Source organism: Amblyraja radiata, chromosome 11 (genome assembly GCF_010909765.2).
Source record: "Amblyraja radiata isolate CabotCenter1 chromosome 11, sAmbRad1.1.pri, whole genome shotgun sequence".
NCBI lineage: Eukaryota > Metazoa > Chordata > Chondrichthyes > Rajiformes > Rajidae > Amblyraja > Amblyraja radiata.
In genome coordinates, this window is record NC_045966.1 from 36,677,796 (window position 1) to 36,695,068 (window position 17,273).

At 43.3% G+C, this 17,273-nt stretch overlaps 1 protein-coding gene across 1 annotated transcript; it reads right to left on the reverse strand.

Moving 5' to 3' along the window:
• Nucleotides 1-215: 215 nt before the first annotated feature.
• On the reverse strand, nucleotides 216-1,478 carry LOC116978385. The gene is made up of 5 exons (XM_033029503.1): nucleotides 1,272-1,478; nucleotides 1,008-1,187; nucleotides 823-897; nucleotides 664-729; nucleotides 216-466 (listed from the first exon to the last, which is right to left on the reverse strand). Exons 1-5 carry the CDS (start codon nucleotides 1,476-1,478, stop codon nucleotides 323-325), a joined length of 672 nt encoding a protein of 223 aa, XP_032885394.1. The 3' UTR covers nucleotides 216-322.
• Between the last annotated feature and the right edge of the window lie 15,795 nt (nucleotides 1,479-17,273).

Genomic DNA, 17,273 nt, shown 5'->3' on the forward strand with positions numbered 1-17,273 from the left:
ATTCATCTTATAGTGATGTGTTAATGAAGAATTGCAGACATCAAGCTGATAGTAAAAAATATATTTATTTAACAATGAGGTAAACAAGCACTGACAATCAAACTGCTGAGGTAAAAGCTTTATCACACTTCAGGCTATCATAAAATGTGGAGCCACCAACAGAAACAAAGTAATGCCCAAGAGGAAAAAAAACACATATTAACATAGACATTTATAAAGGACTCTAGATGTCACACCAAATGTTGAGTGGCCAACAACTAAAATAAACTAAAACTCAAACGGTTAATTAAACACCACATAAATAATTCTCAACGTCCGAGGGTTAACTGGAGTCATTGACGTCAGCGAAACCATCTGCCCCTTCTTGAAATGGTGTTTGTGCACGGCCCTCTCCGTAAACAAAAGGCAAAGGTGGATTTCTAGCAGGCTGCTGCTCTGTAAACATCAGTGGTGATGGTGAGTGTCTCTAGAAGGAAATTAAGAAGTACATGTGAACATTTTCTCACGGACCATAAAATTGCGGGACCTTTCATTAAAGTCCCTTTTAAAGATTAGAGTTCTTTTCTTGAATCTCATTAACATAACTCATGAATAAGTTGTTGTCCATATGCGGATGCAAATCTGTATTTTTTAAATTCAATCCCACAAAACACAATTGTTTACCTGTTCAGCACGGAATGGTGGATGTGCTCCCATTGCACGCGGCAATCCATATGTCCTATCTGTATACTTTCGAATCACAGAGTGATGTTTTAGTCAATGCATAAAAAGAAGACAAGAATATGAATTATGTTTGGGAAGCGCACATATATTTGTTAATACCTGGTCATAGAAGTGAGGCGGGCGAGGCTGAGGAACCAGTGGACGCTGCGCCTCAGGTGCACGTGCTTCCATTAACTGCACAGACAACACCAGACATTAAAACTATGTTGCTTTATGATGTGAGAAATAAAGAGTTTTAACAGAAACGCTGAATGAAGGGAAGAAGATTAAGAATAGATCTATACCTTTTTATTTCGCATAGTGATTGCCCCATTGATCATATTCCATACAAAATCCCATTGTCCTTCATTTATTTCTTCTTCCATAATAGCTTGACAGAAGTCTACTGCCCTCTGCGTAAAGCTGTTCGGTCTCAGGTGTCCTTCCTCCAACAATTTAATACCGTCTCGAACAGTATTATTGAGCTGAAAATTCACAGCGCAAATATAAAAAACAGCAAAATGCTGGGTGGGTGCATTGTCCAATAAGCATCAAGTTTATATACTCACACTTTTAATGCTGTTTCCATCTGTCCCTTCTTCAGCACCTCCGGGTGTGGTGAGGTCGATGCTGGAAATGTGCCTACTGCGGTGCTGTTGGCTGGTGGATGGACTCGGCGTGGAGCTTTCTGTCAGTGTGCTGCCAGCTGACCCTGTTTTGGTCCCAAGTGCGGTGACCTTTCCATAGATGGTCCTCTGATTAGTGAACCATTGCATGAGTTGGTCATCTGCATTACAGTAGAGTGGTGGAATTAAATAGAACTTCAAGCATTGGATGTATTCCGTTATATTAAAAGTTCTGGACAGTAAATAGAGGCCTGTTTAAGAGCCTGCCCTCCGTATCCGCATTTAATGTGCTATTTCTTGTGTTTCTTGGATACCTGAGCACAAGTTTGTAAATACAGATGGCCTTTTTTAAGACAAGCATTACAAGTGAGAATTGCCTGCCCTCATGCATAATTTTTTTTATGGCTCTTAGAGACATGATTCCAACTTCAAACACAGAGGGTGTAAAAGCTGTCTGTGACTTTTTTACTTTGCAGCTGCAGGGCACAGACAGACTTATAAGAGAAGTTAACTGCAAAAACAGCACTTTTACATCTATAGCATTGTATGTTTTTAAATCTTGGATAACATTAAATGGTTCTCCTGTTGATGAACTAATATATCGTTATATATACTCACATGAGCACCCGGGATACTCCGCAGCCTTCATCTCCAGCAGGTTCCGTTTTCTCCCTGTTTCTATAATCCTCTCTGGATTTATCGTAGAGAATCTCGTTAAATTGGTACCATTCTACAAGTTCCCCCTCTTGTTCCCTGGTGAAGTTATATGGCCTTACCTTCTGCCACCTTCCCTTTATATAAGCGTCTGTAGAGGCTATTCCTACATCGGCTACTGGGGAGGCAATCTGAAATCCACCTTGCTCACCCTCTCCCTGCTCCAAGGAGCCCACAGGCAGTGTTATCTGTGGCATCTCCTGTTGTCTCTCCACCTGTCTCTCTTGCTGCGTCTCCTCCTCATTCTCCTGCATGGCAAAAACCTTTCTGACATGCTTTACCCCCTTTCTTTGAGCTTTTCTGGGGGCCATCTCTGCAAGTGTTCCTGTTAAAAAGATTCTCCAACAATGACAATTAGGTGGGACGTCCTCGATGGACACATGTTCCATTGGCGATATTGAGAACACCTTTTTTACTCACCTTCTGTCCCCTCTGTCCAGCTTCCGGGTTTACCGTTCGCAGGAGTTCCCACGGTAACCGCAAGAGTTATTACGGATATCGCACGGATATCGCACTGGCCACTACGTTCATATAATGTTGCAATGCTCAACCACAAGTGTACAAGTCACTCTTGGAGAAATTCAAGCTTGCTTGAATTTTCTCCCGAGTCACCAAGTTACACGATTACCTGCCGTTAGCGCCACGGTGGTCCACGGTGGTCCACGAATGCCGTACTGTTATCGCACGAGGTTCCCACGATGTTAAACTCTGGTTCCTGACCCAAGATGTCACAAGAGTGAAGTGGTCGTGGTCCAGCACGAGTTCCGCACGATATAACGGGGGGTAGATAAAGAGTTCCCACGGTACTCGGCAATTCTGTCATTTGTGCGAGTGACTTGTCCGTCTCCCGATCTTTCCCATTAATCGTGAATGAACATTGTGGACTGTAGTGTAGTTAATCACGTGGCACAAATGATGTCACTTTTTTTCACACACTATATAAATATCCTCCGTTCGTAGAATTGGCTCATTTGCAGTCATGCCTATACAAAGTTGGTTCGAGTACAGGCTGGTTGTTATTTTCATTGACGCGCTGCATGCATTAGCGCAACATGTGCATCGAAAACGCTTGCGTGAAGGCAGAAGGGTGAGATTAATTAAAAAGAGAATTAAGAGGAAGTCTCACTGGGTTAAGCCCATGTTTCAACGGAGACCTCAATTTGGACAATATGAGCAACTGCTTAATGTGCTGTGCGAAGAGGATAAAAGTGCATTCAAAAACTTTGTCAGAATTTCACCCGAGCTCTTTAATGAGTTAAAGAATAATTTGGGACCTCTGCTGAAGAAGACTGACACTGTAATGAGAAAGGCACTGGAACCAGGGTTGCGCATAGCAATCACCCTCCGCTACTTGGCCTCAGGCGATTCTTATAAAAGTCTATCTTACAACTTTCTTGTTGCCACCAACAGCATCTGTGGTATTGTCCGAGAAACCTTTGAGGCGATCATCCAATTTTATTCAGCTGAAGTGATGGAATGCCCCAGTACACCAGATGCGTGGAAGAGAGTTGCACTGGGGTTTGAAAACAGGTGGAACTTTGCTCACACATGTGGGGCTTTGGATGGCAAGCATGTGGCAATTCGTAAACCACCCGGAGGTGGCTCAAATTATTTCAATTACAAGAAATTCCACTCATTGTACTCATGGCGGTGGTTGATTATATCTACGACTTCCTGTATGTGGATGTGGGCACACCTGGAAGTGTTGGTGATGGCCGGATTTGGAAAGAAACCTGGCTTGGAAAGAAAATGGAAGGTGGAACAGCAGGCATGCCTGATCCAGAACCTCTGTCAGGAGAAGACAGCCCGGACATCCCATATGCGATGGTTGCTGATGAAGCCTTTGCACTACGGCCCTGGATTATGAAGCCATATCCACAGAGGAATCTAACTAGGGAACAGAGGATCTTCAATTACAGGCTGTCAAGGGCCAGGAGGGTAGTAGAAAATTATTTTGGCATCTTGGCAAACAGATTTAGATGCTTGCTCAAGACAATGGAGCAGAGGCCCAAGAATGTGGAGAGTATAGTATATGCAGCATGTGTTCTGCACAACCTGATCCGAATGAGAGGTGCAGCTGCTGGATCAGCAACATCCATCCAGGACGGTGACATAGTGGACAGTGACACAGGGGAAGTAACACTAGGTGCTTGAAGAAGTGGTGCGAACAAGTTGAAAATGGTCTTACTGCAGCGTTTGAAAGGTGAGTCGGGCACATCCAGTGTGAAAGAGCAAAGAGACCATCTCTGCGCTTACTACAATTCACAATTGGGGAGTGTGCCGTGGCAGGACAGCTATATTGATGGGTAGCCGACCACAGGAACACTACTGCATGTTATAAGCTGACTTCCTAGTGATGTCCTCTGAAAAGTGCTTCCTATAAGATGTTCGTCCGCAAAACCTGCCGTTTAGAACATTGCATTGTCCTTTTAAATGCCTGAGTTCACGCTTGTAGCGGAGGTTGATGGATATAATGTGTTTTAAATAATCTCGCGTGCCTCATTTGTTGTATTTCGTGTTTGCGAGGCCCTTTTACAGACAAATGTTTTGTGTGATGCATCTCCTCTCAATATGTGACAGAATTCGTCTTCTTATATTGTCAAATAGGAATAAAGACTTTGTATCACATTTACCGTGCTGATTGTCTTATTTCATTTTCTACCAAGAGGTGAAGAACACGTTTAAATAGCTGAACATTTCAGGGTCCTGCACACTCAAAAATGTAAATGAGTGAAAATGTGATTATATCACCTCCATTAAGGTATTTTGTGTTTCAGCATGAGAGGGATTATAACATTAGAGACATTCATCTTGTAGTGATGTATTAATGACGATTTGCAGACATCAAGCTGATAGTAAAAAATAAATGTATTTAGCAGTGTGGTAAACAAGCAATGACAATCAAAATGCTGAGGTAAAAGCTTTATCACACTTCAGGATATAATAAAATGTGGAGCGTCTGCTGAGGATATTGGGGAGGCAACAGCTACTGGGGAGGCAATCTCAAATCCACCTTGATCACCCTCTCCCTGCTCCAAGGAGCCCACAGGCAGTGGTATCTCTGGCATCTCCTCTTGCCTCTCCACCTGTCTCTCTTGCTGAGTTTCCTCCTCATTTACCTGCATGGCTAAAAACTTTCTGACTTTCTTTGCGCTTTTCTGAGAGGCATCTCTGCAAGTCTTTTTACTGTGAAAAAGATTCTCAAACAATGACAATTAGGTGGCACATCCTCGATGGACACATGGTCCATTGGCGATATTGAGACCACCTTTTTTACTCACCTTATGTCCCTTCTGTCAAGCTTCCGGGTTTACCGTTCGCAGGAGTTCCCACGGTACCCGCAAGAGTCATTACGGATATCGCACTGGCATCTGCGTTCATACAATGTTGCAACGCTGCTCAAGTCACTCTTGGAGAAATTCAAAAAATTTTGAATTTTCTCCCGACCTTAAAGGGCCTTTTCACGGGGCGAGTTGACGCAAGATGTCACCAGAGTGAAGAGGTCGTGGTCCAGCACGAGTCTCGCACGATATAACGGCAGTAGATAAAGAGTTCCCACGGTACTCGGCATTTATGTTATTCGTGCGAGTGACTTGGCCGTTTCCCGAGCTGTCGCGTTAAATCTTGAATGAACATCGTGAACTACACGTGACACAAATGATGTAACTTTTTTTTTCACACACTATATATATCCTCCCTTGGTTGAATCGGCTCATTTGGAGACATGCCTTTACGAAATAATTTCGAGTACAGGATGTTGGTTTTTTTCATTGACGCGCTGCATGCAGCTGCCCACTATGTGCATCGAAAACGCTTGCTTGAAGGCAGAAGGGAGAGATTAATTAAAAAGAGAATTAAGAGGAAGTCTCAAGCATTACAAGTGAGAATTGCCTGCCCTCATGCATAAATCTTTTTATGGCTCTTTTTTTTTTTAGAGACATTATTCAAACTTCAAACACAGAGGGTGTAAAAGCTGTCTGCGACTTTTTTACTTTGCAGCTGCAGGGCAGACAGACAGACTTATAAGAGAAGTTTAAGTTAACTGCAAACACAGCACTTTTACATCAATAGCAATGTATGTTTTTAAATCTTGGATAACATTAAATGGTTCTCCTCTTGATGAACTTATATATCGTTATATAAACTCACATGAGCACTCGGGAAACTCGGCAGCCTTCGTCTCCAGCAGGTTCTTTTTTCTCTCCCTGTTTCTATAATCCTCTCTGGATTTATCGTACAGAATCTCGTTAAATTGGAACCATTCTACAAGTTCCCCCTCTTGTTCCCTGGTGAAGTTATATGACTTTACCTTCTGCCATCTTCCCTTTACATAAGCGTCTGTAGAGGCTATTCCTACAACGGCTACTGGGGAGGCAATCTGAATTGCACCTTGCTCACCCTCTCCCTGCTCCAAGGAGCCCACAGGCAGTGTTATCTATGGCATCTCCTGTTGCCTCTCCACCTGTCTCTCTTGCTGCGTCTCCTCCTCATTCTCCTGCATGGCAAAAACATCTCTGACCCGCTTTACCCCCTTCCTTTGAGATTTTCTGGGAGCCATCTCTGCAAGTGTTCCTGTTAAAAAGATTATCCAACAATGACAATTAGGTGGGACGTCCTCGAAGGACACATGTTCCCATGTGTCCTTTTGAGACCACCTTTTTTAGTCACCCTCTGTCCCCTCTGTCCAGCTTCCGGGTTTACCGTTCGCAGGAGTTCCCACGCGCTATATCTCTAAAATCTGAAGTTATGTAATGTCTAAAGGAACTGCAGACGCTGGTTAATGCTGGTTAATATGCACAGAAGGACACAAAATGTTGGTGTAACTCAGCAGGTAAGTCAGATCTGGGAAGAAAAGCATAAAAAGCTGGAGTAAGTCAGCGGGTCAGGCATCATCTCTGGAGAAAAAGAATAGGTGACGATTCGAATCGGAGCCCTTCTTCAGACATCCTAATCGGAATTGAGTCTGAAGATGTGTCTCGTCCCGAAACATCAGCTTTTTTTCTCCAGAGATGCTGCTTGACTCGCTGAGTTACTCCAGCTTTTTGTGTCTGTCTTCGGTTTAAACCAGCATGTGCAGTTCACTCCTTACACGGGTCTCTGCACAACATTGATTGGTAGCGTTCCGGACCCCTGGACCCGAGGACTCCGACCTGTATCAAAGAAGTACATGTGAAAAATATCTCACGGACCATAAAAATGCGTAACCTTTCAGTAAAGTCCCTTTTAAAGTCCCTTTTAAAGATTATAGTTATTTTCTTGAATCTCATTAACATAACTCATGAATAAGTTGATGTCCATATGCGGATGTAAATCTTTATTTTTATTTATTTTTTAAATTCAATCCCACTGAAGATAATTTTTAATCACCTTCTGTCCCCTCTGTCCAGCTTCCGGGTTCACCGTTCGCAGGAGTTCCCACGGTACCCGCAAGAGTTATTACGGATATCGCACGGATATCGCACTGGCCACTACGTTCATATAATGTTGCAATACTCAACCACAAGTGTACAAGTCACTCTTGGAGAAATTCAAACTTTCTTGAATTTTCTCCCGAGTGACCAAGTTACACGATGACCTGCCGTTAGCGCTACGGTGGTCCACGGTGGTCCACGAATGCCGTACTGTTATCGCACGAGGTTCCCACGATGTTGAACTCTGGTTAACTCTTGCGTCAAGTCGCCCCGTGTAAAAGCCGCATGGTGACAAAGTTACACGACTACCTGCAGTTAGCGCCACGGAGGTCTTCGGTGGTCCACGAATGCCGTACTGCTATCGCAGAAGGTTCCCACGATGTTAAACTCTACCCTCCAAAACCAGAAGATTCAAATTCACTTTCACATCATTAAACAGTCCAGGGATCTCCACACGGCAGCAATACCATTCACCGTCTTCTTTCCGGAGCTGCTTTAACGTGAGCGACACGTCCCCTTCCTTAATTTTACCACCAAGCTGATATATCTCGGATCCTGCTGAAGTTACTGTTTCTCCGTTTGTTTTAATCAGTTCAGCTCCACAGTCAAAGGTAGGGCACTGTCCCCGACCCCAGCACATCGCAGTCGGACAGAGTAGTGGCACGGCAGAGTGATCGCCTGTCCCGGGTATCCTCGCACTTGTGATCCGGTGGCAAGGGACACTCGACCTGAAACAATCGGGGAAAGAAACTGACAACTGACTCTGACTGGAGTGAAGAGAGAGGGAGTGTCCACAGAAGTGAACCCCTATCCCAGCACCAAGAAAGTGACCCCCTTACTGACTGGGCGGCAAATTTGGGATATTATCAAATCATGTTTTGTGTGCATGAATGTGATGCGTGCGTTATTGTTCATCTCCATTTAGCTTTATACTCAAAACCGAGTGATAAATTACATGCCCAGGACATGGAAAGAGCAAGTTTTGCAACGGGACCCGGAATCACACGGTAACTAAGGAATTTTAATAACACGATCAAATATAATAAACAAATTATTAACTCAGTAACGTACCTAAAATAAGAGATATGACGGCCAAATGATCCACACGGCTAATCACGACCATTGTGCCCCACTGACCGCCGCTCTCCGAGCCGCGTTGACGAAAGAATGCCCTTCACAGGAAACCAGCTATTGTGTCCAATAGCCATACGCCGGGGAAATGTGGCAACTGCTCGCAAAACTGAGCTCCTGCACTAAGACATAGTTTCCTTTCGTTGCATGGTGTCGCGGTTTGCAGTTATAACCAAAGATCATCCTATAGCGGAGCGCGCTATAAGATCTTTGGTTATAACAGACAAAATACTAAGCTGGTCATCGCTGACATTGCATCCTCCCTAGATCTGCACATCATGGAGAAATAGGTGCAGGAGTAGGCCATTCGGCCTAAAAAGTTTCAGAAGTGATAAATCTGGCTGTAACATTTTAAAATCGCCCATGGTTCTCAAGTGGGTTTTTACATACAAAAAGAAAACGCTTCTGAAGCAAAAATTACAGCCAGATTCATCAATTATGAGACTTTTTAGATCCCAAAGGAATCAAGAAAAACCACAAATAATGCCTTACTGTCGATGAAATGCATTGAGCAAACGCGATAATTCCCAATATTTTCAATTCCGATATCTGCACAGCCAATGTTCGCCAAGCACTTTAGCTGTTGTTGTCCCTTCAGCTCTCGCTTCCCTTTACCTTAATTTCGCTTCACTTTTGGAATTCTGAAGTTGGGTACATGTCTCTCACACTTACCTCGACTTCCACAATTTTTTACAGCGCAAAAATTCAATATTTTGGTAGTTTTTAACAAGTAGGAAAGTACGCGTTTCTTGCATTAATAACATATACCGGAAGTTACGGTTGTCCTCCAGATGGATTGTGCGGCTCCGTGCGTCGAGCCCTATAACCCAGTGACCTTACGTGCACACCCCCTATATCGGGAGCATGTTTCCTGCCTCGTGCGTGTCCGCGTGTCCAATCCCTTAATAATCTTATGTTTCAATAAGATTCCCTCATCCTACAACTGCAGAAGGACCTCTTTGCTCCAATACTCCTCTTGTTATGGAGGCTTGCCTGTTTACCTTCAGAGAATGATGTACAAGGACACCCAGATCTCGTTGTACTTCCCCTTTTCCTAACTTTGCACCATTCAGATAATAATCTGCCTTCCTGTTCTTGCCACCAAAGTGGATAACCTCACATTTATCCTCATTAAACTGCACCTGTCCACTCACCCAACCTGTCCAAGTTACCCTGCATCCTCATAGCATCCTCCTCACAGTTCACACTGCCACCCATCTGCAAATTGTATCATCTGCAAATTTGCTAATGTCACTTTTAATCCCTTCATCCAAATCATTAATGTATATTGTAAATAGCTGCAGTCCCAGCACCGAACCTTGCGGTATCCCACTGCTTGCCATTCTGAAAGGGACCTGTTAATCCCTGCTCTTTTTTTTCCTGTCTGCCAACCAATTTTCTACCCATGCTAGTACCCTACCCCCAAACCATGTGTTCTAATTTTGCCTACTAATCTCCTATTTGGGACCTTATCAAAGGCTTTCTGAAAGTCCAGGTACCCCACACCCACTGGGTCTCCCATGTCCATTTTCCTGGTTACAAACTCAAAAAATTCCAGAAGATTAGTCATCCCACCATCCCTGGAATTAACCTGGTGAACCTATGCTGCACTCCCTCAATACCAATAATGTTCTTCCTCAAATTAGGAGACTAAAATTGCACACAATACTCCAGGTGCAGTCTCACCAGGGCTCTGTACAACTGCAGTGGGCCCTCCTTGCTCCTAAACTCACATCCTCTTGCAATTAAGCCCAACATGTCATAAGCTTTCTTCACTACCTGCTGTACCTGCATGCTTATTTTCCGCGACTGATGTACAAGCACACCCAGGTCTCGTTGCACCTCCCCTTTTCCTATTCTGACACCATTCAGATAATAATCTGCCTTCCTGTTCTTGCTACCAAAGTGGATAACCTCACATTTATCCACATTATACTGCATCTGCCCACTCACCCGACCTATCCATGTCACCCTGCAGCCTCATACCATCCTCATCGCAGCTCACACTGCCACCTAGCTTTGTATCATCCCCAAACTTGGAGATGTCACATTTAATTTCCCTGTTTCAATCATTAATATATATTGCAAATAACTGGGGTCCCAGCACCGAGCCTTGCGGCACCCACTAGTCACTGCCTGCCATTCTGAAATGGACCCGTTAATACCTACTCTTTGCTTTCTGTCTGCCAACCAGTTCTCTATCCATGTCAATACCCTACCCCCAATACCATGTGCTCTAATTTTGCACACTAATCTCTTGTGTGGGATCTTGTCAAAGGCGTTTTGAAAGTCCAGATACACCACATCCAATGGCACTCCCTTATCCATTCTAATTGTTACACCCTGAAAAAATGCCAAAAGATTAATCAAGCATGATTTCCCCTTCATAAATCCATGCTTACATTGACCGATCCCAGCACTGCTTTCCAAATGCATTGCTATAACATCTATCTATATTACTAAAAGTCTGATCTTGACCACTTCCTGTTGTTCTGTATATTGATTTTAGAAAATACTTTGCCACTTACGGCTGTGATTTTTGGCCATCTTACTCAGAGCCCCCCTCCGCTGCGCAGGACAAGTGGATTTTTCCCATCGATGAAAAATAAAAGTTATTAGTGTTTAAAAAATGTTGAGATTCTCTCTCCTGAAGGCCACGCCCCTTCCGGAGGGACTATAAAACCCGGAAGTGTTGAGTGCCTCAGTCAGTCTCTGCAAGATGGCGGAGCGAGCGGGTCACAGTCTCAAAGTCTGAGTTGTGAAAAGCACTGAACACATGTCTACTAAACTGTGAGTGTGGTTTTACTGACCTTGAGTGCCCTTAATGTGGTTTGAAAATGAAAATGTGGTTGGTTTGAAAAAAGCACAGCAAATGGTTGGTTTGAAATAAAAGCACAGCAAATGGTTGGTTTGAAATAAAAGCACAGCAAATGGTTGGTGGTGGTTGGTTTGTAATAAAAGCACAGCAAATGGTTGGTGGTGGTTGGTTGGAAATAAAAAATTATTAAAAGTCTAAACTTGACAACTTCCTGTTTGCACTGTATATTGATTAGATAAAACGCTACCACTTACGGCTGTGATTTTTGGCCAACTTACTCAGTTAGCCTCCGCTCATCAGGTGCAGAGGATTCTTCCCATCAATGAAAAATAAAAGTGTTATTAGCGTTTAAAAAATGTTGAGAATCTCTCTCCTGTCAATCACGCCATGAAGGCCACGCCCCTTCCGGTGGGAGGGATTATAAAACCCGGAAGTGTGGGTGTGGCTCAGTCTCTGCAAGATGGGGGAGGGAGAGGTCACGACTCTGTCCGAGCTGTGAATCAACTGAACACACTGAATGTCTACTGAACTGTGAGTGTGGTGTTTATGTTGTGTTTTGTGTGGTTTTATGGTGGTTTCACCATGCTTGAAATGGTGCGAAACTGCATTTGAATGTGGTGGCCTTGCACCCTGCATGAAATGGTATGAAACAACACTTGAATTCAGTGGCTTTGCACCCTGCTTGAAGTGGTAGGAAACTGCACTTGAATTTGGTGGCTTTGCACCCTGCTTGAAATGGAAGGAAACTGCATTTGAATTTGGTGGCCTTGCACCCTGCTTGAAATGGAACTTCAAGGAATAGCGTGAGTCAACTGCCAGCCCATCAGCCGTGAGTGAGCTGCCAGCACATCAGGCTTGAGTGACTGAGCTGCCACCCCAAGAATCCATTTGGCCCACAATATCCATACTAGCCCTCTGGAAACCAGTCCATTCAGCCCACAACACCCATACTAGCACTCCAGAAAGCCCCCCTCCCCCCCCCCCCACCACCACCAATATTGAAATTGATGGAGGTGGAATATTGCGTTGGGGTACCAGCCCTCCCGTGTGAACATGGGACCCAAGGGGTCCCACTTAGTCTAGTCTTTAATAATCGACTCCTGCATCTTCCCCACTACCAATGCAAGGCTAACTGGTCTATAATTCCCCGTTTTCTCTCTCCCTCCTTTCTTAAAAAGTGGATTTACATTGGCCACTACCTCATGAACTGATCCAGAGTCGAGAGAACATTGGAAAATAATCACCAATGCATCCACAATTTCTTGGGCCACCTCCTTGAGTACTCTGGGATGCAGACCATCAGGCCCTGGGGATTTATCTGCCTTCAGTCCTATCTAACTAATCCTTCATTACTAGCCAGGATGTTTAGGCGCTAAAAAACACTGAAATAGGCAAAAAGTCGTAATAAAATTACAAAAAAGGCACGAAAAATGCATTTATTGACAAAAAAAGACATGTTTCCAACACCAAAATATGGTTAAAAAGTAAATGTATTCTACATTAGATGACCAAAGTTGCCTGGTTGCACATAATTACTAGCATTTTTTTCAAATTAACTGGTGTTAAACTATGTCGTCTGTCAGACAGAATATGCTTCAGCTGTGAAAAACTTTCTACCTCAGCTGAGGTCACTGGTGCATACCCGAAACAAACAACCCAACTCTATATTCATGTCAATATCTTGTGCATTACAACTACCTTTGAGAACTTTAGCTATGTTTTGTATTTCAAGATCTTTGTTAGCTAATATCACTCTTACATTTTCCTTGTATATATTTTACCAGGAATTTTATGGATGTCGTCAGTTACTTTCTTGAAAATCTACAAGTTATTCACTAATGTTTCGCCACATTTCTCAAGGGAAGTGATAGTGGGAAGTTTGCAAAATTGGAAGCAATAAACACAAGATCGCGGTGGAGGGACTTTTTTGGCAAGATTTCACTGACGATCCTGACTGCAGCAGATTCTTCTTCTTCAAAACAGTTGACGATTTCTTTAATCTTTTCAAAATTTGCAGCATAGTAGAGTACAGCAGAGAGCCATGTACACCATCTAGTCAAAACGGGCTGAGGAGGTAGCGGAATCTCGGGTGCCATTTCCTTGAACATTGCACACGTGACGGAAGATTTTCTTGACATTGGAAATGAGGCGATTGACATTTGGGAACAAGTTACGTATGTGCTTGACAATTCTATGAAGTCCTTGAACTAAGCATGTCAAATGCAACATTTTGGGGAATAAAAAAACTTTAAGAGCACGAGCAGCTATTTTCATGTACAGAGCTGCATCAGTCACAAACAGAAGAACATTCTTGTGTTATATACCTTCTGGCCAAAGTACAGCAAGTGAAGATGTAAACAACTGAGCAATAGTTGAGCTGTTTGACTTCTCCAGTACTGATGTCAACAATTACTCCTTTAATGGTTGACCTGCCTCCAGGGTACCGATGTCAACATTGGCAACATATCTCCCCACGGTATCGGTCGTCTCGTCTATAGAGATCCATATTATAGACAATAGGTGCAGGAGTAGGCCCTTCGAGCCAGCACCGCCATACAATGTGATCATGGCTGATCATGCCCAATCAGTACCCCGTTCCTGCCTTCTCCCCATATCCCCTGACTCCGCTATTTTTAAGAGCCCTATCTAGCTCTCTCTTGAAAGCAACCAGAGAACCTGCCTCCACCGCCCTCTGAGGCAGAGTATTCCACAGACTCACCACTCTGTGAGAAAAAGTGTTTCCTTGTCTCCGATCTAAATGGCTTACTCCTTATTCTTAAAATTGTTTTGTTGCATGCAACTTCATCTCTAATTTTCTGCACAACAGTGTGGAAGTTGCTGTCAACATAATTTTTCCGTAATGAGTCACTTGGTTTATGTTCCTGTGTAGTTCTCTAAAAAAAAACCTGTGCGATTTGTCTTCCAATTTCCACAGTGGAATTCCAGCATCAATGAATTCCTTGCACAGATCACGCGACAACTCAGATTTATGACAAGAGCCAGCAGTAAATGTAGTGAGGAGACAAGCTTGGGTATTTCGCTTGTGCAGTCTACACCCCAACGGTATCAACATTGACTTCTCTAATTTTAGATAGCCCTTGTCTTCTCCCGCTCCCCCTTCCCAGCTCTCTTTCTAGTCCTACTGTCTCCGCCTCTTCCTTTCTTTTTCCCGCCCCCCCCCCCACATCAGTCTGAAGAAGGGTCTCAACCTGAAACGCCGCCTATTCCATTTGTCCATAGGTGCTGCCTCACCCGTAGAATTTCTCCTGTATTTTTTGTCTACCTACGATTTTTCCAGCATCTGCAGTTCTTTCTTAAATAGATCTTGGAGAAGGCTGAACCAGCGGGCAGCGGCACGAACGAATGAACGACCGACGGTGGCGCCCCCAGGTTTTGTCCCGGTGGTGGAAATTTTCTTGTAAGTTATACTATGTTAACACATTAATAATAACATCAATATTAATGTGTTAACATAGAAAACGGCATTGTAATCACGGTACAGTTAGAGAAAATAGCACAACCTTTTAGCAAAACGGCAAAAAAAGGCTGATTTAGGCACTCGATTGTGAAAAAGGCGTTATCTTGGTGAAATCATCAAAAAAGGCATGAAAAGGCACATGGCATTTATGGCAAAATCCTGGCTCTACTCATTGCACAATGCCCAGTCTAGGATGGCCTGCCCTCCAGTCGGTTCTTCTACATATTCCCGGAAATCCTCCTCCTCAGCACTGCTACCAATTTGGTTGGCCCAATCTATATGTAGATTAGTCTCCCGTGATAACCGCTGTACCTTTGTTACACGCATTCCTAATTTCCTGCTTGATGCTATCCCCAACCTCCCTACTGCTGTTTGGTGGTCTGTATCCCACTCCAACAAGCATTTTCTGCCCTTCGCTATTTGACAGTTCTACCCGTACCGATTCTACAGCATCCAAGCTAATATCTCTGCTTGCTATTGCATTAATCTCCTCTTTAACCAGCATTGCCACCCCGCCTCCTCGTCCTTTCTCTCTATCATTCCTGAATATCATAATTCCCAATATAAGCTCTAAATTCAAAAGCTTTACTCACAATATTCCTTGCATTGAAAAAAACCCACCTCAGACCTTCGTCATCCACATATTCATGAACCACTCACTGCCTGTCCGTCCTTTGAGACTTACTTGTCATAACCTCCACTTTCTCATCAGCCCTTCCATTTGTAGATCTGCTGCTCTGGTTTCTACCCTCCTGCCATTCTAGCTTAAACCCTCCCGAGTAGCACTAGCAGACCTCGCTACAACAATGTTGGTGCTCCTCCAGTTCAAGTGAAATCCTCCCCTCTTGTACAGGTACCCTCTGCCCTAGAAGCAATCCCAAAAGATCTAAATTCATATCCCCTGCAACAACTCCTCAGCCATGCATTCATCCGTCCTAACCTCCTATTGCTACCCTCACTAACACGTGGCACTGATAGTAATCCAGAAATGACCACCCTCAAGGTCCTGCATTTTAACCTTTTGCCCAACTCCCTATATTCACTCTGCAGGACCTCATCTTTCCTACCCATGTTATTTGTGTCAACATGCATAACAACTTCTGGCTACTCACCCTCCCCCTTGAAAATGTTCTGCAGCTGCTCCGAGGCATCCTTGGCCCTGGCACCATGGAGGCAACAGACCATACTGGACACTAGTTTGCTGCTACAGAATCCCCCATCTGTCCCCGATCTATCAAATCTCCTATCACTGTAACCTTGCCCAACTTCACTCTACCCCACTATGCCTTAGAGCAGGCCCAGTGTCACACACCTAACTGCTGCTGTCCCCTCAACGTCCATAGTGTCCAAAAGGGTATACCTGTTTTTCCAGGGGAATGGCCACGGAAGATGCCTGAACTCTCTACCTACTCCCTATCCTGGTGGTCACCCATCAATTCTCTGCCTGCACCTTAGGTGTGACTACCTCACTATAACTCCTTATTATGACTTGCTCACTCTCCTAGATTAGCCAATGTCATCCAACTGCAGCTCGTTTCATTATTAATCCTTTCATTTTCTGCAACACATACTTTGTTACCCTTTTTAAATATAGAAACTGTTTTTTACAATTCTGAATAAATCTCTCATACTGTAATTACTGTTCCTTGTTGAACTTCCAGTATTTTTTAACTATTTGTAATTTGTCTAATCTTCTCATCTGCTGTCTATATTAAAGCAATTATTTGGTTTTTCCCTAAGTTCGGTGAAAACTTCACCTTCTGAGTTAACTACTGGAGGCCATCCAAATATACAATTTAATGCTTGCCAGTTCATTTTAATTAAGTGATCCCTTAAACTAATTTGCCAGCATACTTATTTCTGCTTTCATGTCATCATAATTGTCCTTATTGATGTTGAAATTACTAGTCATGGACCAATTCTTTCTTTCTTTAAGTTGAATAGATTAATGGTTGAAATATTAGACTTAGGCACACTTGCACGTTGATTTCATCAATTATTAATTAGTAGCTTAATGCGTGCAGCAACAGTTTCAAAACATTAGTTGCTGTGAATGTCCATCCCACAACCTGATATCTCTTTATGTAAAGAATTAAGTAATATTTCAATATTTATTAATAATGAAGTAATATTGGACCCATGAATGAGATATACATAAAAAAGACAGCTCAAGAATAAATTTATATGAAATGTACATTGGAATAAAAGTATTTGGGTACTATTTGCAATGTGCCCAAAAACATGCTTTCAGTCTGAATCATGCATATAAAATAGGTGCTTTCTGTGTGGAAATTGGTAGGAGTGGCGTTGATATACAATCAATGATCATCATTAGAAGAAAGAATGATGAGGGATCAAAAAAGTGAGAGTTATAGACCAATTAATTTAATATC